The 24915-nt window shown below is 33.4% G+C and overlaps 3 protein-coding genes across 3 annotated transcripts; 1 reads left to right on the top strand and 2 right to left on the bottom strand.

The window, feature by feature from the left end:
- The first annotated feature begins 11980 nt into the window (after positions 1-11980).
- LOC116010656 (stromal cell-derived factor 2-like protein) lies at positions 11981-14649 on the top strand. Its single transcript, XM_031250149.1, has 6 exons — positions 11981-12415; positions 12844-12984; positions 13091-13231; positions 13962-14011; positions 14081-14210; positions 14322-14649. Exons 1-6 carry the CDS (start codon positions 12311-12313, stop codon positions 14412-14414), a joined length of 660 nt encoding a protein of 219 aa, XP_031106009.1. The 5' UTR covers positions 11981-12310; the 3' UTR covers positions 14415-14649.
- Positions 14650-14692: 43 nt separating this feature from the next.
- Positions 14693-16835, bottom strand: LOC116010657 (40S ribosomal protein S12-like). The gene is made up of 5 exons (XM_031250150.1): positions 16762-16835; positions 16005-16045; positions 15212-15497; positions 15002-15067; positions 14693-14909 (listed from the first exon to the last, which is right to left on the bottom strand). Exons 2-5 carry the CDS (start codon positions 16010-16012, stop codon positions 14850-14852), a joined length of 420 nt encoding a protein of 139 aa, XP_031106010.1. The 5' UTR covers positions 16013-16045; positions 16762-16835; the 3' UTR covers positions 14693-14849.
- A 4853-nt stretch (positions 16836-21688) lies between these two features.
- On the bottom strand, positions 21689-24472 carry LOC116010948. The gene is made up of 2 exons (XM_031250441.1): positions 24385-24472; positions 21689-22080 (listed from the first exon to the last, which is right to left on the bottom strand). The coding sequence occupies exons 1-2, from the start codon at positions 24470-24472 to the stop codon at positions 21689-21691; spliced, it is 480 nt and encodes a 159-aa protein (XP_031106301.1).
- Between the last annotated feature and the right edge of the window lie 443 nt (positions 24473-24915).

Here is a 24915-nt window from a genome sequence, read left to right on the forward strand (position 1 = left end):
TTTTATCTGTCCTACTTACTATTTATTTGTTAAACAACTCTTTCTTTTTTTTTCTTTATTACTTTTTTACTTGTTTTTAAATTTAATTTTTTGTGTTTAATAGTACTTTTTGTGTAGTTTCTTAAGAGTTTATTACCGTAATGGTCCTTCAACTATTGCGAAATTACCAATTTGGTCCTCGACAATTTTTCGTGCCCAATTAAGTCCCTCGACTTTGAAAAATTTAACCAATTTGATCCTCCGTTTATTTTGCCGTTAAAATCAGGGACCAAAATGGTAATTTTGCTACAGTCAAGGGACCAAATTGGTATTTTGCTATAGTCAAGGGACCATTTTAGTGAAAAATTATTTACCAATTTGGTCCCTTGACTATAGCAAAATTACCTATTTGGTCCTAATTTTAACGGCAAACTAAACGGAGGACCAAATTGGTTAAAATTTTCAAAGTCGAGGGATTTAATTGGGCACGAAAAATTGTCGAGGACCAAATTGGTAATTTCGCAATAGTCGAGGGACCATTTCGGTAATAAACTCGTTTCTAAATATATAAATTTTGTATATTAATGCTAAATTTAATATTATGAAAAATTGAATTAAAAATAACTTCAGTCAAACCTCGTTAACCGAACTAACACATAAAATGGAACGGAAGGAGTATTATATTATGTATTCCTAAGAATGAGAGACTAATTAATAATACGGAGTATTATGTAAAATTTCATTTCACAAAATAAAAAATATTTACAAAATAAACTAATTTTGTTAAATATAACTTTATGTCTAACTTAATTATTTTTAAGAATGATATATTTTTTAGGGCATAGCACGTCAATATTACATAAAAAGATGGGAAAATGGCATCTTTAGTCTCTGAGTTATAGCGGTAGTGTAGACTCAGTCCCTGAGTTATGGCCGTAATAAAATTTTTTTTACTATTCTTTATTTGTGCTAAGTCTTAAGTGTGTTATACAAGAGCCAGGTTCTTAAAAAGTCATTTGAAAGTTGTTTAAATGCTTTTAAAATTGAAGAATATTAAAAATAATTAGGCTAAGAAGTGAAAAATAATGTTGTAAAAGTGGTTTTGATATAAGAAGAATAATAAAATGTGAATTTCCTATTTTACCCCTCAAATTTTGAATATTTTTTAATTTTTTCGTCAAATTTAATTGCCAGGGACTAAACTCGCCACTTCGCGAATAACTGAGGGACTAAACTCGGATACGGTCATAACTCAGGGACTGAGTCTACACTACCCCTATAACTCAGGGACTAAAGATGCCATTTTCCCTAAAAAGATACTATTAAATGTATTTAAACTTTTAGATTTAAATTTATATAATTTCATTAGATCAATTTGATATAAAATCGGTCAATTCGTAATGATCAAATATAAAGAGTTATTATCAATTGACGAAAGATTTTATAATACGTAATAGTAAAATTTTAATTATTATAATAAAAATAATTTATAGATCGCTATTTTTGTTATTCAACATTGTAGAATTTCTTATTGATTTACTTAACCGATGAAGAAAAAAACTAGGGAAAAAAAACTAGAACTATTGAAATGTCCCTATTATTTATATTTGTGGAAAAAAATATACTATATGCAGATGTATTATAGAAAAATCTATACATAATAAATTTTCTTATTTACAAAAAGGATCATGTTAGAGATTATAATTACCGTTATGCGCAAATTATATCGTGGACCGTGGTCCACAATGCATTGTGGACCGTGGTGCATTGTTCAAAACGACGTCGTTTGATTAATGAAAACGAATGGATGAATTCGCGTCACTCACTTTCTTTTCATATATACTGCAGTTACATTTCAACACAACTTCAGTTACATTTCAACACAACTGCAGTTACATTTTGATATAACTACAGTTTCATTCGATAATATAAAAACACAAAAGTGAAACTGTTATTCAGTATCTGTTCATATACACTGCAGTTACATTTCAACACAACTACAGTTACATTTTGATATAACTACAGTTTCATTCGATAATATCAAACACAAATGTGAAACTGTTATTCAGTATCTTTTCATATACACTGCAGTTACATTTCAACACAACTACAGTTACATTTTGATATAACTACAGTTTCATTCGATAATATCAAAACAAATGTAAGGCAGTATCTTTTGGAATGAACTGTAGTGTCAATTACGGGGCTCCATCTCCCACTTACTAAAACGACGTCGTTTTGGGACCGCGGTCCACAATGCATTGTGGACCGCGGTCCACGATATAAGAACCAACCGTTATGCATTGAAAAATATTATGTAGATTGTGGACTCTCATTTTTACTTTTACTCTCAAATTTTTTATGTCAACACTATTTTTGGGAACCCACAAGATAAAAATAATATATCTTTGTTTAACACATAAGGGGGTAAATGTGAGGGGGCAAATTATGTTATGGTCCCGGGTCCACCTTGCAAGGTAGATCCGTGTCTATATTCACAAATTTAGAACTCTATGTTCACAATTTTAGAATTCTATGTTCACAATTTTAGAAATTTATATTCACAATTTTATATCTCAATATACAAAATTACATTACTCAATATTCACAACTTTTGAACTCTATACTTACAATTTTGTTATATAGATTCAAAAATTGTGTTATACTGTTGAACATAGAGTTATGAAATTGTGAATATAGAGCAACGTTGCAAAAATTGCTAGGCGCCTAGGCGGACGCCTAGGTTTTTTTTTTTTTTTTTTTTAATTTTAAAAAAAAAATTAAAAAAAATATTTTAAGTGTTAATAATTATAAAGTGTTTAACATTGTAACTCTTACACTTTAATAGTTAAATATTTAATACTTATTAAGTTATTAGTTACTACGTATTATTTATTAATTATTAGTGCATTACTTATTAGTTTAATTTAGTTATTACTTATTATTTTATTAAGTTATTACTTATTAATTATTACATATTATTAGACTATTAGAGTATTAGTTAATACATTATAACATTAATAGTTTAAATATTTCAGATTTATAATTTTTTTGAATTAAAAAAAAAAAAAAAAAAAAAAAACTCGCCGGCCGGCCTAGGCGGCCCAGGCGCCCGGCCAGGCGGGCTAGGCAACCTAGGCGCCGCCTAGTCGGTCGGCTAGGCGCCCGGCCGCGGAGGAGGCCAATTTCGGCCTTCCTTGACGCGGCCGGGCGCCGCCTAGCATCTAGGCGCGATTTTTGCAACATTGATATAGAGTTATAAAATTGTAAACATAGAATTATGAAATTGTGAACGTAGAGCTATGAAATTGTGAACATGAAATTATGAAATTGTAAACATGGTGTTATAAAACTGTGAACATGAAGTTATGAAATTGTGAACATGGAATTATGAAATTATGAACATAGAATTATGAAATTGTGAACATAGACCCTGGTCCACCTTACCATGGCATAACAACTGACTTGAGGGAGTATAATTTGGGGTATACCTAGTATAACTCTTATGTATTAGTTAGTTAATGACATGTCTATCTTTTTTTGGTTTTTAAATATTAGATACATAAATTTCTTATTAGCTCAATATAGAGTTAGTGAATTCACCAATAATTTATAAAAATAAATAAATTCTTTAGTTTGAGAAGATTAATAAAAATCAGGGAATTGAAAATGGTCAAATACACTCCCAAACCTTATGAGAGAAGTAAATTAGCCTCCTGAACTTTTAAAAGTTGCAATTAAGCATATTAACATGTCAATTTAGTGCATATAAAATACTAACCAGTAATAACATATCGTTAGAGTTCCGACAATTTCGGGGGAAAAAACCAACTACCAACGAACAATTATCGGTCGCCTTCGATGCCAGAGAAGGCGACTAGTTGGTCACCTTCTCCCTGCGCGGAAGGTGACCAACTAGCTAGTCGTCTTCCCAACGGAAAAAGAGATCATTGGTCGCCTTCTCCGGCGTAGAAGGTGACCAGTGGTCACCTTTTTTGTTGGAGAAGGCGACATGTTGGTTGTCTTCTTTAAAGAAGGTGATCAGCGGTTGTTCATTGGTTGTTGGTTGATGATTTCTCCTTAGAGGTTGTCGAAATCCTAGTAATATGTTATTACAGGTTAGTATCCTATTTTTTAGTTTTGATGCACTAAATTAACATGTTGATTTGCTTAATTGTAACTTTGAATTTTACTACATTTATTCTTAAATTTTATTCCTTCACTTTTACTCTCTGATGGGACAATCTCAAGAAAATATCAACATAAAAAATTTGACGGTGAGTTTAGAATTTGAGAGTAGATTTGATAGTCTACATAATAATTTTCTTTTGATTATGGTTTAAGAAGGTGGTTATGTGTAATTTAAATTATTTTACAATGAAATTCAACACCGATCAAAACTACCCCCACCCCCTCCTGAATTGCAATTCAGCAAAGGGTCACACTTGTGTGAGACCGTCTCACGGGTCTCAATCCGTGAGACGGGTCGGGTCACATAATTTGGGTCATATTTAACTTATGGATTAATTCTGTTTGGGTTATTCTTTTTAACAATTAGATATGGGCTTTTTTAGCCCAAATTTATTAATTTAGTTTATCAAATTTTCGCTCCATTTTTTCGCGTTTACTGTGTTCTTCACGTCGTGTCCGAGTAGTAGAGACGGGAGTTCCTCTACCCTTTTTCATCAGATTTTCAAATTTTCTCATCACAAAGGTGGATTTTCTTCACAATCTCAGGTGAGTTTTTGTTTTTGATAGTTTTAGTGTGTAAAATTTGCTAGGGTTTTGCTATTACACTCCATATACTCTCCATTTATTCCGTTTAATTTCTTCCTTTTCTAGCTGTTGTCGCCATTCCGTTAACTTTCTCGAAGTTTTGCGTTTGCAGTAAGTCCGATTGCGTTTGCATATAAATTTCGCCGTCGGTAACTGCTATTATTATACCTTTGCGACCGCAGCTATACTCTCCATTTATTCCGTTAAAATTCTTGCCTCAGGTAACTGCTTGTACGCTTCTTCTATTTAATTTCTCACATGATGTTCTCCATTATAATAAGGACTTTTGTGTTTGCATGCAGTAAGTTGGATTTCCTCGGCCATAGATATTTTGCCGCCGGCAACTCTGCTTGTTAATCTCTGCTTCTTCGGTTTAATTTCTCGCGGTTCGTCATAGGTAACTTCCTATTACTCTCTGCTTCTTCCTTTAAATGTTGAGTATTCATTGTTGTTATGAAGTAGTATATTTGTGCTTTTAAGTATTGTGTTTGATTATTAAAGTAGTATATTCGCATCATAAAGTATTAGATTTAATGCTTTAAGTGTTGGTTATTCATTTGTGCAATTAAAAAGTGTATTTGTTCTTTAATGTGTTGTGTTTGATGGTTAAAGTCATGATCATTCACTTGTGATATAAAGTACTAGTTTTAGGCTATTAAGTATTAGATTTAATGGTTAAAGTGTTGATTGTTCATTTGTGCAATTAAGTAGTATATTTGCTTTATAAAGTGTTGTGTTTGATGGTTAAAGTCATGATCATTCATTTGTGATATAAAGTAGTCTATTTGCATCATAAAGTATTAGATTTTATGCTTTAAGTGTTGGTTATTCATTTGTGCAATTAAAAAGGAAGGAGGAGGAGAGGGAGTATGGGGTGGGGACGTGGGGACGTGTGGTGACTGATAATTTCCTTCTATTTTTGAATTTCTACTGTGACAAAACATAAAACTTCTACACTGAAGTTATTGTGATTCTTGAGCCTTTTGAGAATCAAGATAATATCAGTTTTGCCAAGCACAATGAGAATGATAATACTCAATTCAATCTGTTCAACCAATTACAGAGTCCTATACAAAGGTAAACCGGGGAACACCATGCGACCGCCACGTCCTTTGCCGCGACCATTACCGCGGCTATTCCGTCCGCCACGGCCTGAAGAGGACTGGCGTCCGCCTTGGCCGCGACCATTACCGCGGCTGTGACCTGCATAAAACGCCGATGGAGCATTCTGCGGCGGTGTGGAGTCAGCAACGGCGAAGTCATCGGAATGGATAAACTCCTGCGCCCGGAGATGATCCGCCAGTTGAGCAAGCGTGACCGGCGTGCCTGGGGTGGTCAGCGAGCTCGCCATTGCTCTGAACTCCGGCCGCAGACCCTTAAGAACGTACAGGATCTGCGCATCAGCCGAGAGTGGATGTCCAGCGAGAGAGAGCGCTTCGACGAGCACCTGTGCGTGACCTAAATATTCTGCCGACAGGAGATTGCCTTGCCTCAAGGCCTGAAACTGCCCCAGCAAACTAAGGCAACGAGACCGCGAGGTAGAGGCGAAGGCGGTGGTGATCGACTCCCAGACAGCCTGCGACGTCTCCTTACCGACGGCAAGGTACATAACTTCGGTGGTGAGAGACGATACAATCAGCGAGAGGATGGCCTGATCTTGCTGAATCCACGGAAGGTAAGCCAGATTCGGAATGAAGGCCGGCGGAGTCGCTGGGGTGGGTGAGTCGACGGCGATGGTCTGCGGAGGGCACGGCAATGTACCATCGACGTAACCGACGAGGTTCTGACTGCGGAGGAAAGGCATAATTTGGGTTCGCCAGTAAAGGTAGTTCCGGGAGTCTAGTTTAATTGAGAGGAAGTGGTGGCTGGCGGTTAAGACTGTCGACGGCGGTGAAGGAGCGGCAACAGCGGGGGTAAAGGCGCCGGCGTTTTGGTTGCTCATGGTCGTTGCGTAAAAGAGAATTTTAGAACGGAGAGGATGAGAGGGAAGGAAGGGTTTCGAACCTGTCGTCTGATACCAAATGAGAATGATAATACTCAATTCAATCTGTTCAACCAATTATAGAGTCCTATACAAAGGTAAACTAGAAACTCTCCTAAACCTCTGGAGTTAAGTATTGACTAACTAACAGTTATTCAACTCAAATAATACAATATAAAATAGCTGACCATAACATAAGATGTAACATTATTAATAAGCACAAGCAAAATAAACTAAAGCTATGCAGGGACTTAGTAATAGAACAGATAAATTGCACCCCAGTTTTGAGGGGTTGCCACTTGCCATCATTTTCAAAAATAGGTCAAACCCAAACATTGAAGCACTAAACCAATCTAAATAAGTAGTAAAATAACATATTAGATTTAAGGTGTTGACTATTCATTTGTTAAAGTGTTGACAATTCATTTGTGCAATTAAAAAGTGTATTTGTTCTTTAATGTGTTGTGTTTGATGGTTAAAGTCATGATAATTCACTTGTGATATAAAGTACTAGTTTTAGGCTATTAAGTATTAGATTTAATGGTTAAAGTGGTGATTGTTCATTTGTGCAATTAAGTAGTATATTTGCTTTATAAAGTGTTATGTTTGATGGTTAAAGTCACAATCATTCATTTGTGATATAAAGTAGTCTATTTGCATCATAAAGTATTAGATTTTATGCATTAAGTGTTAGTTTTTTTTTTTAATACTACTAACTCTATTACAATGCAGTATATGTTCATAACTACTTTCTCAACCTATTGAAGCACACAAGTCAGTATTGCCTCCACTGAGGCTCGAACCCACCACCTCCCGTATAAAGGGAAGGGTTTGATGCCACTGGACCATAAGGTCCTTGGCCTTAAGTGTTGGTTATTCATTTGTGCAATTAAAAAAGTATATTTGTTCTTTAATGTGTTGTGTTTGATGGTTAAAGTGTTTAATATTCATTTGTGATATAAAGTAATAGTTTTAGGCTATAAAGTATTAGGTTTAATAGTTAAAGTGTTGATTGTTCATTTGTGTTTTAAAGTACTAGTTTTAGGCTATAAAGTATTAGGTTTAATGGTTAAAGTGTTGAGTATTTATTTGTGTTTTAAAGTACTAGTTTTAGGCTATAAATTATTAGGTTTAATGGTTAAAGTGTTTAGTATTTATTTGTGTTCTAAAGTACTAATTTTATGCTATAAAGTGTTGAGTTTTATGTTAAAGTGTTGAGCATTCTCTTCTGTGTAATTAGCTCATTCCATTTTTAAAAAACCAATTTGCCTAGTCATTTGGTTTGTCTCATTTTGCTTAACCCTCATTTTTAGTACATTTATTAGGGATAGGGACTGAACACGAGATCTTTTATATTGCGTATATTTTGGTGTATGCCATTTGATCATAGTATTAGGTTTTGCTATGATTTGTTCATTGATCACATTGATACAATCACCCCCTCCTATGTACAATCACTTATGTACAATATTCAACTTTCAAATTGCTACCAGTATTGTCTTTCATCCACACATTTATCATGCTTTCTAATTCAATTATCTTTTGGGATAGTTTCAAATTTACACATCCCTGAAATGTTTGAAGCAGGTCCATTTTGACCTGAATATGCATCCAATCCTGTAAAGAAAAACTATTGCATTTTACTCGTTTATATGTCACTTGTGGATACAGATAAAGATTATGAGTTCTGAACCATATACCTTAAGTAACCATGCAATGCAGTCCATTTTACACTAGTACAGAATTGACCAAAAATATAGGACCAGCTGTGTCCGGAGTTTTAACTTCAGACGCGCAAAGTGACGCGGCTGACATTTTTGTAATTAAAGTGACCAGCTGGTCCGAGGATAAACACCAGCTGCGTCTGAAGTTCCAACTTCGGACGCAGCTGCTTTATTTTATCTTTTTTTTTAAACCTAATCAGATCTAGATCTGAGGAACACCAAAACACAGCCGCACGTTGCCTCCGTCAAAAATTATGTTTTGTTTTTTAACCACTGTAGCGTTTTCCCTCTCTCATAGATGTTAAGTACAAAATACTGAGTCTTGGACTCACTCTTAATTGCTAAATTGTTACATTAAATTACTGATTTTTCTTAAATTGGCATCTGACAAGGGTGCTTACAGGAACTGATCACCCCATCCCTCATTCATATCACTACTCATTGCAATTATTTGACATAAAGCATAAGGACTATGCCAATGGAAATGCAGGGAATGACATGCATGTTTTTCATTGAAGAAATTGTGAATCTACCAATATCATTTATCTTCATAGACTAACTAAATTATTGTCCAACTCTGTAAAGCATCTTTTAGTACCTTCTTTCCTTGTGAAAGTAATTCAAAACGATAATCATACTAAAGGGTTGTACCTTGAATTCTTGTATAGTCTAATTATCAGTTTAAGTGTTGACTATTCATTTGTGCTTTGAAGTAATAGATTTAGGCTATTAAGTATTGTGTTTGAGCACTAAAGTGCTGATTATATATTTAATGTTGGAGACTGGGTATTAGATTTTTTTTTTTATGGAAGAAAAAAGCAACAAGAGGAAACGGGGCAAATATGTAATTCAAAGGTATTTTTTTTATGACAAGTGTTATATTTTTTTAATTAGAACTATTACATTATGATTGTTTAGTGTTATCTTCCATTTTAATTCTATAAGTATTAATTAGATTTTGACTCATAAGTAACATTGTTTTTTGATATTGAGAATGTGCCATTTAAATGGCAAACAAAGAGGCATGATGTTGACTGTGGTGTATACATGATGCATCACATGAGGAGTTTTAGGGGAGAAGTTTATCACACACCTGAGCTATCTAAGGTAATAAATTGGATTTTAGGCTGATTTTTTTTAATTAAGTTTTAATTTATTTTCTTGTTTGAATCAAGGTTGCCATTAGACGGGAGTTGAGAGCGGAAATTTGTTCAGTCATTATTTAGAGTCCATTAAATGAATTGGCAGAAGATGTGAAGAAGAGAGTTTTAGATTTTTGAAACAAAAAGTCTGCACAGAAAAAGAAAAACGTTAGAGAACCGAAGAAGAAGAAGTAAACTGTGTGTGATTGGCTTTAGATGGTGATTGGTGATTGGTGATTTGAATACATTTGTGATTGACTTTAGAGGAAGTAAACGGTGTGTTAGTGATAGACTTTAGAGGAAGTAAACTGTGTGTGCTATTAAGTAGTAGATGGTGATTGATGAATTGAATATATTGGTTATTGACTTTAGAGAAATGGTGATTTGTGCTATTAAGTAGTAGATTTAATGCTTAATTTCATTTGTGCTATTAAATAGTATATTTGTGCTATTAAGTATTATTTTTTATGGTTAAAGTCATGATTATTCATTTGTGATATGAAGTAGTATATTTGAACTATAAAGTAGTAGATTTAATGATTAAAATGTTAAGTATTCATTTGTGTTATAAAGTACTTTTTTTAAGCTATAAAGTAGTAGATTTAATGCTTAAAATATAAATTTATTCCTCAAGTAGTATAATAATATCTAAGTAACAAAAGTATTGAATCAAATGTATTACAATACTACTAAAAAAATTAAAAGAAATGAGGATTAGGAGTCTTTGATCCAGATTCTTTGGATGGTTGTGAACTTGTTGTGTCACTACTCTTCTTCTTCTTTTCAAAATGACATTTGATTCTTTGTTTTCTCTCCTTTGTAGTAAAACGAGTGGGATCTAGTACAATGTTTGATGAACTTGAAACAACAATATCCTCACCTTGTTTTGTAGAATCCCGTGAACACATCAATGCATTTATTGCTACAAAATCTCTATTATATCCATCTTCAAGAATTCTGTTTGCTTCATCATTTCCTTGGCATTTCAACACAAGAGCATAGTATTTGCGTGACATTTCATGACGCCAATTAATGTAGTCAATAGGCCGACCAGATTCTATATGCGACCTATCCCATATCTCACTCTTAGCAAACTTTGTCCACTTTTTCATCACATAATGTTGAGGTATTTGCTCTATAGAATTTATATGAAGGACTCTCAAACAATGACATCATAACAATCCACATTCTTCAAACTTCTTGCAAGAGCAATTAATTAGATTGTTGATAACATCATACACTACACGGTAGTAGTGCTCATCATCATTAGATTTAGCATCATAAATCATTATATTATTGTCAATCATCACAATGTTTGAACTAGTTGAAATGCATCCCAAAAATTTAAGTCTCAAAATCTTTGAAAAGTGCTTTTGTATATACCTCAGCAGCATGTTTCAAAAGACCGGTCATTGGCAATATAGATGTTGGATATGATGTCGAAGCTTGAAATTCATCCTGCTCCTCATTGCTCCTCCACCACTTAACTGTTTCTTTAAAAATTTTATAAAACTGCATCAAACTTGTAGTTTTCTTTGCATTAAACCCAATAGCATGATTTGTACTTTTACTTCTTTGAGAAGTCAATATTCCAGCCGAGAAGAAATCTTTGCTTAGTGCAGTACACCATTTTTCTTTTAATTCATATAAACGTCTAAACCAAGCATGATCTTCTAACCCATACTTTGAAACCATGGACTTCCAACAATTTTCAAATTCATTTTCATTAACACAACCTGTCAGAGTATTCCAATTTAACATATAAGTATAACATGCAAGGATGAGAGGGATTGACGGAGATGGTGAGGGCGAGATGCACGGCTTAGCGTGAGATGCAGTTTGAGAACACAGGGAACGCGTAGGTTGAAAAGCAGAGAGAGACAACCATAAAAGTGCACATGATATGCACATGTTGACTCATAAACTTGTGTGACCCGACCCGTCTCACGGATGGAGATCCGCACACAAATTTTTGCCTTGGTGAAAAGAGAAAAAAATATGAAAATGACGAAATTATATTTAATTATTGTTATTATTATTATTATTACACAAAAATATTTTAATCTTTGTATCACTTTTTCACTTCTCCTTTCCAATAAATCTATTTCTCATTACTAAATAATATAATTTAAATTCCTAATTTATTCTCATCTCACTCTTTTCTCACTAACATACAATTTGTTTCCTAATTTCTCGGTCCCAATATAACATCATAGTACACGGCGAGGCAGCGAACGAGTTGACCGGTGCAGTGAAAGTCACGGCTTAAAGATGTCAGCCAACAAGAAGCATTCACGTCATCATAGGAATACGTGGAGTGAAGTGATTGGTCTTACACTTTAATTCGACGTGGCATCTCTGACACTAATATACGGAGTAGTCTCTCAGTCTGACGATCAGAACTGAAAAAATGAAACATTAAATTAAATACAGAAAAAAGAAATTCGGAATCAGAAGTGTTTTGATCGGATCTTCATCGGAGCTCCGTCAGGCGCCCTCCAACAGCTTCAACCGTGGCTTCTTCAAGCCAACAACAACGCCAACGTCAACGTGAAAATCTCACCCGTAGGAAGTCAGCACCACCGTCCACGACGTTCTGGAATCAAACTGTTTCCAGCCCGACCCGGTTAGTGTACCGCGAACCCGCAACTTCCGATTTGGACCTCCCAGTTTGGCAAAGGACCTGGTTCATAGTACTGCTATTTGTTATGGCGCTCTCTTGTTTCGCCCTCGCCATCTTTCTCATCCTCACCCTCGATTCCGATTCCGATTACTCAATCGGCACTGCCTCCGCCGCTTCTGAAGGCGTCCAGGTAATTAATACTTCGTATGTTTATTTGTTTTGATCGTAAATTTGTCAATTTTTGAAGTAATTTGACTGAATTTTCGTATCAAAATTGTAACTAATGCAATGTCACTTTTTTCGCCCATTTTGTGAGTTGATTTCTTCTCAATCGTAATGAAGGAGAGACTCCATTCTTCATTCCTTTATTCATTTGTGTGTTTTTTTTTTTTTTTTTTTAAAATTTCTTGAATTTAGGATTGGGTGTGATTTTCATAAGATATATTAAAAGGTGGTCCATTTCCTGATTTGAATTTAAAAAATCCAAACGTTTTGGAAATGCAATAAACCTGACAATTGAGAAATGATTCCATGATTACTACTTTATGAAAGCTGTAGTTTTGGGAAATCTTTGGTGTTTTCCATTCTGATTTGGACTGATATGCAATTATTTTACAGATTACTTATGGATCAGCAATCAAGTTGATGCATGAGAAGACAAAGGTCCGGCTGCATTCGCATGATGTGCCCTATGGTTCTGGCAGTGGGCAGCAGTCGGTCACCGGATTTCCTGCTGTAGATGATGCCAACAGCTATTGGGTACACCATTTATCGTTGGTATTTAATTGTTGGTGCAAATTATATGTGTGTTGTATGCAAACAACATTTTAAAAATGGTTGCTTGTGCTGGGCTTTCCTTTGTCAGGTTGTTAAGCCTGCTCCAGACTCGTCTGCAAAGCAAGGTGATGCCATTAAAAGTGGAAGTATTATTCGTCTGCAGCATATGAAGACTAGGAAATGGCTGCACAGCCACTTGCATGCATCTCCAATAACAGGCAATTTGGAGGTTAGTGGCTCATTGTCATTTGGATCCATCCTGTCTAAACGGGATTTTTCCCTTGCGTTGCGGCATTTCCTTTTGTTGATTGTTGAGTAAATATAGTTCCGCTCTACATTATACCAGTTTGAGTTCTGTTTAACATTATTTCGTTAAATAACATATGAATTATTATGGGATGAATAATTTGTAGTGTGGATAGTGGAAATATTTTTTGATTATTCAAGTCCTTGTTTGTTGAAGACTACTACCCCATATTTGAATTAAAGAAGGTTGGGGTTGATAGCTAGAATGTCCTAGTGCTAATCTGTCAACTTTTAGGTCATGGATTCAATCCATGCCAAACAATTATTGGAAAACTCGTACTCTTTCTATCTTTCCTTATTTTTATTTTTCAATTCTTAATATTAACCTTTGCCTTTTACAATGTGAAATGAATATGCAAAGAAATTTAATACTAGAATGAAGTATAAAGTTTTCATTTTAGCTTGGGCTTCATCTTCCTGTGTTCTTCATCAAGTTTAGGCTGTAGGGGTGTGCAAAGTACAAACTCAAACCTCACATCATTCTTGGCACTCATAATTCTTCCTCTTGATCTCCATTCAAGTCAAATATAAAGAAAAGTGAGGTTTTCAAGTTGCAACATTTTCTGGTGTTCTTAAGGGAAAGAGCTGTAGTGATCATCTTCCTTACCAGGCCTTAGTTCTAATTTATGCTAATACCTTTGATATCTCTGCAGGTAAGCTGCTTTGGGGATGACAACGAGTCTGATACCGGGGATGTCTGGAGGTTAGGACTTCCTTTCTACTAATGCTTCTTAATCTTTTGGTTGCTATCCTAATCTTTTCATTCTTTTAGACTTGAAATCGAGGGGAATGGTAAAACATGGAGGCAAGATCAAAGGGTCAGGCTTCTTCATGCAGATACCGGAGGGTATTTGCACAGTCACAACAAGAAGTACACCCGTATAGCCGGGGGCCAGCAAGAGGTCAGCATGGGCTTGTCTAGTCTAGATTACAATAGAATGGCTGCAATTGCAAACCCTCTTTCATATAAGGTTGTTTGTTTCTCATCATCGTCTATTTTGCGCATTCTGCAGGTCTGTGGCATAAAAGAGAAGCGACCTGATAACATTTGGCTGGCAATAGAGGGAGTTTACCTTCCAGTTTCTGAAAGCAAAGCCTCTGCATGATGATATTGCCATATTGGATGGAGCTTCTTCTTCACAACACTTTACACGCTTAGAGCACCATACTTTTCCTCCTATTCAAAACTACGAATGGAATATTTACCTAAAATTTTGTATGTAGGACAAGTTAATCAAGCTGTAGTATAAGTTTTGGTTCATGGATGTCATGCTACCAGAAACCATTATTGTAATTCAATACCATTTTGATTACCAAATCTTAGTTGTACTGTTTTTGATTTGTTCAATGGTAAAAATAAATATTCTAGTTAATGGAGCAATTATAAACATGAACATAGGAAACAATTTTTAATTTTAAAACTCGTAAATATCCACCACATTGATTCTTGAACTATCAAAAACTTTTAAGTGTTTTCAAAACAAGCTAAACCCAAATCACTAAAGATAAAACTGCAAGAACACAATCATATTGCTAAGCACTTAGTGAGTTTTCACATAGTCTTGAACAACATGGAGGCCTTCAGTCTCCTCTCCAAAATCCTGCATTCCAAAGCCAAAAGTTCATACTGAGATACAGATATGATATAATATGGCGAGATACATTTGAGATTTGTGGATATTATGTTTGTTACCTTTACAACAACACAAGAGCATCCAACAACCTTCCTAGCTTTGCCCTCGGAATCAATCTTGCACAGCTGTGATAATAAACATTTAAGATGGTGAACTATTAATAAAATTCTAACATCAGTTGAGCATTCAATCTAGAATGCATTTTCAATTCCTTTGTTTTGCACTGCATAAAATGTAACAAGTGTGGGAGACAAAAGGCATGTACTTACACCAGACCATTCACCAAGGGTCTTTGCACTAGGAACTGTAATCAGATTGACATTGTGATCATTACAAAGTGCTTTGACCAATTTAACATAGTCAGGCTGATCACAGTCCTCGGCCAGCACACATAGTTGGGCTGCATGTTTCTCAATCACCTTAGCACCTTCATGAAGGCCTCGAGCCAGCCCACCGTGAGCAAGGGATTTCCTCAGCACAAGCTGCAATGCCGTCATTGCATCCATGGGCTCACCCAGGGCAGGAGCAGCAGGTGTCTCTGCAACAACATCTTCACTGGAAGGAAAAACAAGAGCAAACGGACAAGATTAAGAATAAAGATCAACAATTAATGTGTACATATACATATAAGAAAAGGTGTGTGTGTTCTGATAGGCACTGAGGTAGACCAAAAGTACTGTTATCCTTCATGAACAATAGTAGTATAGTACATGAGACAAACTCAGAAAATGGAATAGTCAGGCATTCAGCCCCATGCTGAAAAATGCATCTAATTATCATAAATCAAATTTAACACGTTTGCAAGAATAGCTTCTGGAAATACACACTCATTTAATATCATCTAACAGCATACATACAATATGTATATACAAACAGACAAGCGCTTTCCTAAGGAATACAGGGGCAGTGATCAGAAAAAAGAAAATTAAACAGCCAAAATTTCCATCCACATTCCCACAAATAAAATTATAATAACTTCCTAATTGGCTAGAGTAGCCATTCAAGACACACAAAAAGAAGATAAAAATTCATAGTTCTATGAATAGTGATGACAATAAATACCTTGCCATCTTCTCCTGTTGACTAAGCCTTTTGCCCTATACCTGTTAAGAGAAAAGAAATGAAAACATGCATCAGACACAAAATAAGACAACATAGTGAAAAAGCAAATGAATCAATAAAATCATGTCAATTTGTCAGAATGATTAAAAAGGACTAAACAGATGATATTTCTTGATACTATAAAAAATTGACCATGACAAACATTGAACTGAAAAGAAAGGCATAATTGAAGCAACAAAGTCAATTATTTACCATTTCTAAGCTTCATCCTGATAAACAGATAATTAGTTTGGAGGGAACGGTTAAACTCATTTTAAACAGAGCAGTCAGCTAGATTAGTTCTCAAACTAAACAATTCAAAAAAAGGGCAAGATGAGCTAACTCCCAAAATGACTCCATCATCTAACAGTGCGAGATACAAAGTCCATTGACAGACTTAAAGAGCTCATTCAAACAAGTAAAACAATTTCCTTCAAATCCATGAAAACTCAATAATAAATTAACCATGATTTCAATTCCATGTGAACTTTATGCAAAAAGGACACTAGCTTTGCAATAATACATCATATTTCAGAACAAAATTTTCACAAAAATGATCTCATATGTTCATATCCCTCACTCAATCCTTTATTAACAATATTATCAGGGATTCAGTTCGATTTTATCAGGAACTAAAAAAAAAAAAAGCCAATATATAAAATCAAATATCAATCATTAAATGCAACAATTGTAGAAAGAGAGTGTGTAGAGGGAGAACCTGTGAAGAAGACGACGATACGCAATGAGCGACGGCTGACGGTGAAGGAAAGGCTGGCGATCTTATATGTCAGAATAATATAGTAACACAAAACCTAGCTAAAACCCTAGTTTTGCAAGTGGCCCAGTTTCTGGCCCAAAGCCTTTGTATACAATTGGGCTTAAATTTACAAATTAGAATTTCAAAATCATCATGGACCGGAAGTTAATGACAAATTTTACTGTCCATGAACTCTATTTTTTTTGTTTTATTTTTCACAAACTAATTTAATTATAATAATGCTGAAATATTATTTTAATTACACTTCAGGTTTATTTGACAATATATGTTAATGTATGATTCTTGATTTTAGTTTAATTTTCTATGGACACTAGTTTATTATATCAACTCTAAAATATCATTTTAATTATACTACAGTTCCATTTGACAATATACATAATTGGATGAGCTCTGTTATTAGTTTTATTTTCCCCACACACGAATTCCATTATAGGAATACTAAAGTATTATTTTATTTCTACTACAGTTTCATTTGGCAACTGACAAATTATATTGTGGGTCCACCTTGCATGGTGAACCATGGTCCAAAACGATGTTAGTTTATTTGAATTGTCAATTAGCGCATCTCTTATCTCTTATATATATACATACATACATACATACATATATATATATATATATATATATATATATATATATATATATATCTACTTGACGGTAATAATGTGTTACCGGTATGTATTTGAGTATTATTGAGTATTTGAATAGCGTTGAGTACAGTGTTTTGGTATTTGTGAAAAGTGTGGCTTGATAAGCAGGAGGCGAACGCCACTTGATGAGCAGGACACTGCTTGAAGAAGGCGACGCCATAAAGGTGTTTGTGATGTGTGAAGTTTGCCTGAGATACGATCTCGGCTCTCAATGAGAGCACCAATGACGGTAATAATGCGTTACCAGATATTATTTCAGTATTATTTGAATGTTGTCAAGTATTTGAATACAATAATGAGCGTAGTGCTCAGTGTACAAATGAGTTGAGTGTCGTTTTTGTCTAGTAAGAAGTGTCGTGTCTCTACTTTCCGTTGTGAGTCCTTTTATTCCCTTCAGCTCAGTAATGGAGCATTAAGGCTGCTGAACGTTGGTCATCAATGCTATCAATGCTGAGGAGCTGAACGTTGGTCATCAATGCTGTCAATGCTGAGGAGCTGAACGCTGAGGAGCTGAACGTTGGTCATCAATGCTGAGGAGTTGGACCGTTGCGCATTGATGCTGAGGAGTGAGGTGTTGAACGGTTGGTTGAACGTCCGTTGCCTTGCCTCTGGGTCCTGCCAGTGGTTCCGGGTCGGGTGCTGCTAGCCTGATTACTCTGTCACTACTATATATCTACTATACTAATAAGAGCCTAAGAGAGTTAGGCCTAAAATGGGTAGAAAACATGGCGGTCAAATTATTTAATCAAATTACTAATAAGAGCCAAAGAGAGTTAGGCCTAAAATGGGTAGAAAACATGGCGGTCAAATTATTTAATCAAATGGATGGTTCAGATGAATTATTTAATCAAATAGATGGTTAAGATAATTCAGATTAATATTATTAATATAGATTACCTAATTTAACCTTACTTTTATGATTATCTGTTAAGTTTTCCGTTAAATATTCTCTTTTCCGTTAATATTCCGTTAACTTTTAACTTACCCATTAATTTCTATAAGAAAAGTCTTAGATTCGAACCCCATCTCAATCAAATTTGACATAATTAAGTTTCTCACTCTATTTTACTCTTATTAAATTAAATAAATTAGTAGCTACAACAAAAAATGATACATATGTATTTCTTTAATTTAGAATTATGTGTCTACAATACCTTTATTTGAAAAAATTATTCATTATCAAAAAATTAAATTAAATAAGAGAAATAATTTCATTAGTTATATTGTCTTTATTTTCTCTCATGCAAAGATTCTTTACATTCAAATTTATCAATTGATATTCATTACATTGTCCATTATCTTATTTTTACAATATCTTATAATTAAATATCAAAGTTATAGTACAAAATAATGCTATATATTTATTTACCAAGTATTTTATTAATACTATGAAAAAAAATTNATATATATATATATATATATATATATATATATATATATATATATCTACTTGACGGTAATAATGTGTTACCGGTATGTATTTGAGTATTATTGAGTATTTGAATAGCGTTGAGTACAGTGTTTTGGTATTTGTGAAAAGTGTGGCTTGATAAGCAGGAGGCGAACGCCACTTGATGAGCAGGACACTGCTTGAAGAAGGCGACGCCATAAAGGTGTTTGTGATGTGTGAAGTTTGCCTGAGATACGATCTCGGCTCTCAATGAGAGCACCAATGACGGTAATAATGCGTTACCAGATATTATTTCAGTATTATTTGAATGTTGTCAAGTATTTGAATACAATAATGAGCGTAGTGCTCAGTGTACAAATGAGTTGAGTGTCGTTTTTGTCTAGTAAGAAGTGTCGTGTCTCTACTTTCCGTTGTGAGTCCTTTTATTCCCTTCAGCTCAGTAATGGAGCATTAAGGCTGCTGAACGTTGGTCATCAATGCTATCAATGCTGAGGAGCTGAACGTTGGTCATCAATGCTGTCAATGCTGAGGAGCTGAACGCTGAGGAGCTGAACGTTGGTCATCAATGCTGAGGAGTTGGACCGTTGCGCATTGATGCTGAGGAGTGAGGTGTTGAACGGTTGGTTGAACGTCCGTTGCCTTGCCTCTGGGTCCTGCCAGTGGTTCCGGGTCGGGTGCTGCTAGCCTGATTACTCTGTCACTACTATATATCTACTATACTAATAAGAGCCTAAGAGAGTTAGGCCTAAAATGGGTAGAAAACATGGCGGTCAAATTATTTAATCAAATTACTAATAAGAGCCAAAGAGAGTTAGGCCTAAAATGGGTAGAAAACATGGCGGTCAAATTATTTAATCAAATGGATGGTTCAGATGAATTATTTAATCAAATAGATGGTTAAGATAATTCAGATTAATATTATTAATATAGATTACCTAATTTAACCTTACTTTTATGATTATCTGTTAAGTTTTCCGTTAAATATTCTCTTTTCCGTTAATATTCCGTTAACTTTTAACTTACCCATTAATTTCTATAAGAAAAGTCTTAGATTCGAACCCCATCTCAATCAAATTTGACATAATTAAGTTTCTCACTCTATTTTACTCTTATTAAATTAAATAAATTAGTAGCTACAACAAAAAATGATACATATGTATTTCTTTAATTTAGAATTATGTGTCTACAATACCTTTATTTGAAAAAATTATTCATTATCAAAAAATTAAATTAAATAAGAGAAATAATTTCATTAGTTATATTGTCTTTATTTTCTCTCATGCAAAGATTCTTTACATTCAAATTTATCAATTGATATTCATTACATTGTCCATTATCTTATTTTTACAATATCTTATAATTAAATATCAAAGTTATAGTACAAAATAATGCTATATATTTATTTACCAAGTATTTTATTAATACTATGAAAAAAAATTNCCAAGTATTTTATTAATACTATGAAAAAAAATTAAAATAATTTGAAGCTAATTATATTAACTACTTGGGGATTGGTTGACAAAGGGAGTACTCAAATAACCCAAATTGAAGCGGAATCACTCTACTATTTTACTCTTATTGAATTAAATAAATTAGTAGTTACACCAAAAAAATGATACATATGTATTTCTTTAATACCATGAAAAAAAATAAATAAAAAAGAATAGTTTGAAACCAATCATATTAACTACTTGGGGGATTTGTTGACAATGAAAATACTCAAATAACCCATTACCTAGCAAATTGAAGCGAGAAACTACCTTTTAATATCTTTGGAATACATAATATTTTAAATTTTTAAATTTTTATTAATTTATTTAATCTTTTTTCATAAACTAGGGATTTCTTTATCCAATAACTCATTCAACAATAATGGTTGAACCAAATGAACCCCAAGCAGAACACCTAAAGGAAAGTCCATAGCTCCTATATCATAATCTCATTGCATGACGTTGTTATCTATGCTACCAACAATAACCGAATTGCAAATAACACGCTACCAACAAAAAGAAAGAAAACAAATAGTAAAGATGAAGACAATGACAATGTTACTCAAAAGCGAGCACTTAGAAAAATTCAAATTAAAAGTGGTATTTATTTAGACTATCGATTTTACAAGGTTGCAAACATTTATTTTAGTAATAATTATAATGAATTTTCTATATTATCTTGGATTCATATACTTTGAGTTAGATTTTTAAATAAAAAAATTCGACATTCAATTACCCATGTTTTAAGTTCTCCTATGTAATTTTGCATGATATACTTCAAATATTTATTTAAATATAAACATTGGGCATTAACCCATTCGCGCAATGCGCATATAAAACTAGTATATATATACTAATAAGAGCCAAAGAAAGTTAGGCGTATAATGGGTAGAAAAAATGACGGTCAAATTATTAAATCAAATGGATGGTTCAGATTGTTTAGATTTATATTTTTACTTGAGATTTCCTAATTTATCATTAATTATATGATTATTCGTTAAATTTTCTGTTAAATATTATTTTTTCCGTTAACTTTTAACTTACCCATTAATATCTATAAATAAGGTCTTAGGTTCGAACCTCATCCAACTCAAAGTTGGCATAATTGTTGAACATATACTACGAATATGTTAGAGTATATTATTCAAAAGTAAGTAACTCACTCTATTATTTTTATTATTATTATTTTTTTTGCAATACAATATGGAGGGGGGAAACCCCAGGCTGAGTCTCATAAACAAAACAGCCTATACCGTCTCAAGAATGAGACGATCGCAAACAGCCCCTAGTTGATCGTTATACACAAAGTTAATGCATCAAGGAGGGGGTGAAACAAAAAGGGTCATGATCTCTCTAGAATTGCACCCATGCTTTGCTAAATAATCTGCAACAGTGTTTTGTTCATGGAATATATGCACCAGAGAAAAATTACCACTTTTCCGGATGAGCTCTCTGCATTTAATCCCCAACTGCCCCATGTTGTTCCCTCCTCGACTGTTCTCATTAAGACGCTTGGTCAACTCCTTACAATCACTTTGAATCTCCATGTCTATGATTCCTTTAGTTGTTGTCCATTGCAAGGCTAGATAAAGTGCAGTGAGCTCAGCCTCTAGTGGGTTATTGGCGTGAAACGAGAAAGAGCAACCTTCCATCCAGTTTCCTTTGTGGTTTCTAAGAACCGCACCTCCTCCAGCCGTCGAGTAATTTCCTGTAAAGGCACCATCAACATTGAGTACAACTGTGGAGTTAGTTTGTTTTTGCCATTTGATTTGTCTGTCGATAAGGTTTCCTTGAATGCTTCCTATTTGGGTTGATTTTGCAAAAGCTCTATGGTCTCCATTTCTTGCTCTCTAAGCCAATCGATCTTTTGTTGTAACTCCCAGTGATGACCACCAAAACTCTATTATTTTTATTAAATTAAATAAATTAGTAATTACAACAAAAAAAAATATAATTTGATGTCTTCTAAAAAATATCAAAGTTATACTAAAAAATAATTTTATATATTTATTTACCAAGCATTATGTTAATAACATGGAAAAAAATTAAAAATAAAACTGTTTGAAGCCAATCATATTAACCACTTATGAAGGATTTGTTGACAAAGAAGACATTCAAATAACCCAATAAATTGATTTAAAACTCATTATTAAAAATGTCAATGTATGACAATAGAACACTGTGACACACTTGATGCATTGAAAAGATGCTGGGACTACAACATTGTTGGAATCAATCTTTCAAATTCAAAAAAAAAAAGAAGAGAAATTTGAAAAATAGCTACCGTCGCAGCATTCATTAATCTTGTATGTAAAAAACTTATTGTGCATTCTTTAAATATATTAGAACTAATATAAAGAGTTAATACCCATTTTGGTCCCTCGACTATAAGGTAATACTCAATTTAGTCTCATACTATTAAAAGTACATAATTTAGCCCTCTAACTTGTAAAATTATACACAATTTAGTCCTCTGTTACAATTGTCATCCATCAGCCGTTATAAAGAGGGGCAAAAACATTATTTTCAATGGTCGAGGGACCAGGGATCATCATCATCATCACCAGAACAATGGCTCTTAGTTTAGTTTTGTATACCAAGACTAGGGATGTGTAATCTATTAACCAAAGTTTTTTAAATTTTAACCGTTAACCGAATCGAATTAAAGTTTTTTTTGGTTAATCGGTCGGTTAACAGATTAAACAAACTCTTTAAAGATAAAGTTATAAATCCTAAAAATAATACCCATAATAATAAATCCAATTAAAATAATACATATAATAATAAATCTATAAGAAAATATACAAAAACAATATCATAAAAACATTACAAATTTATAGAGATTTTATATATTAGATTTTATATATATATATATATATATATATATATATATATATATATATATATATATATATATATATATTTAAAATTTTGGTTAACTGACATGTTCGAACACTATTAACCGTTAACTAAAATTTTTAAAAACTTTTAACCATTAACCGAACATAAAAAGTTCAGTTAAAAACGGTTAACCGACAATTTCGAATTCAATTAACCGTTAACCGAAATTTAAAAAAAAAACATTTAACCATTAACCGAATCGAAAAAATTCAGTTAAAAATGGTTAACCGACCTTTGTCGGTTAGATCAATTAATCGAAAATTTACCGAAATTTACACACCCATAATCAAGATAAGCCTGTGGATCTTACGTACTTTCACATTAAACAAATTATATATGTTTGTTTAACTAAAAGAAAATAAATTGAGATTTCATTAGTGTTTTTAGTCAATTAACGAGGGACCAAAATGGGTATTAACTCTAATATAAATTTACAATTCATTTCATCTTCTACAATCAACTTGTTTGAATTAAAGACAAAATGAACATCGATCTTGACAATAAAAATAATTGGTATATAGGATGTATGTAGCCACTGTTTAAAACTGTTTATGCACAAAGTGGCAAACTATTTAACTGCATGCGTTGTGATGAAAAGACAGCAATGGGTACTCCAAGATTAGTATCAAATCAATAAAAAAAATTTAAAAAAACACACACACACACACAAAATCAAGTACTATACTCATTTATACTAATTCCAAAAATATGAACTTCAAAATAAACATGTGCAAAATGAATGTAGAAACTGTTGATGAAACTAGACATATTGCAACATCAGTATTCGGACTACCTACAATTGTTACTATCAAGTAAACAAGTTATGAAACTAGAACAAAATGTACTACTCGTTAACCTTCTACAAATATAATAAATATTAAGGAAAATGGTCAAATAGGCCCTCGAACTTTAGCTGAAAAATCAATTAGCCTCCTAAACTTTTTAAAGGTACAATTACACTCATAAACAATCTATTTTGATGCAAAGAAGCACAAAATACCGGTTAATGACCTGATATCACAGGTCATTAGGTTTCTGACAACATTCCGACAACTTTTCAGGCAAAAAAATGACCGCTGATCACCGATGAGGGAGAAGTCGCCTTCTCAACCAGAGATGACAACCCAGATCTGGGTTGCCTTCTCCAGCGAGAAGGTGACCGAGATAGGTCGCTTTCTCAACTGAAGAAGGCAACCCATACTTGACCAATGAAAGTGATACATGCACCTAACAATTCCTATTTTTCTTCTTATACTTTTTTTTTTCAACTTGAATATATTTTTCTCTTTTTCTTTTTGTACAAATAAAACTAATGTATAAAAACATATCATTAAAAAGCTCTAATTAAGATCTTTTAAATGACATCCATATTGATATATTTTTTATTTTTAAATAAATCTAGAGGTACGTAAAGTCATTACTTTAGTATAATATTTATATACATTAACCTTTAGTTATGTAGTAGAAAGAATTAGGGTTTAGATTTAAACAATTAAGTTGGTCTTTTATATGTAAAAAGCTCAATAAAATAAACTGGATTATAAAATTTTTACATGGAATGAAGTTTAAGCAGATGGATGTGGCCGATCACAAATCAGTACAATGTCCAGTGTTGATTTCTTTATGATTTAGGTCTTTGTGA

This window comes from Ipomoea triloba, chromosome 2, assembly GCF_003576645.1.
Source record: "Ipomoea triloba cultivar NCNSP0323 chromosome 2, ASM357664v1".
NCBI lineage: Eukaryota > Viridiplantae > Streptophyta > Magnoliopsida > Solanales > Convolvulaceae > Ipomoea > Ipomoea triloba.

What these genes read in the sequence shown, in the direction of transcription:
- LOC116010656 (XM_031250149.1), top strand. Translation starts at nt 12,311, where the DNA reads ATGGCGCTCTCTTGTTTCGCCCTCGCCATCTTTCTCATCCTCACCCTC. An exon ending in ATGATGCCAACAGCTATTGG is followed by an intron (nt 12,985 to 13,090) that starts GTACACCATTTA and finishes TTCCTTTGTCAG; the next exon opens with GTTGTTAAGCCTGCTCCAGA. An exon ending in GATACCGGGGATGTCTGGAG is followed by an intron (nt 14,012 to 14,080) that starts GTTAGGACTTCC and finishes TCATTCTTTTAG; the next exon opens with ACTTGAAATCGAGGGGAATG.
- LOC116010657 (XM_031250150.1), bottom strand. An exon ending in CCCTTGGTGAATGGTCTGGT is followed by an intron (nt 15,068 to 15,211) that starts GTAAGTACATGC and finishes TTATTATCACAG; the next exon opens with CTGTGCAAGATTGATTCCGA. An exon ending in GCTCTTGTGTTGTTGTAAAG is followed by an intron (nt 14,910 to 15,001) that starts GTAACAAACATA and finishes TTTGGAATGCAG; the next exon opens with GATTTTGGAGAGGAGACTGA.
- LOC116010948 (XM_031250441.1), bottom strand. Translation starts at nt 24,472, where the DNA reads ATGGGTTGCCTTCTTCAGTTGAGAAAGCGACCTATCTCGGTCACCTTC. An exon ending in GATCTGGGTTGTCATCTCTG is followed by an intron (nt 22,081 to 24,384) that starts GTTGAGAAGGCG and finishes GTGCCTTTACAG; the next exon opens with GAAATTACTCGACGGCTGGA.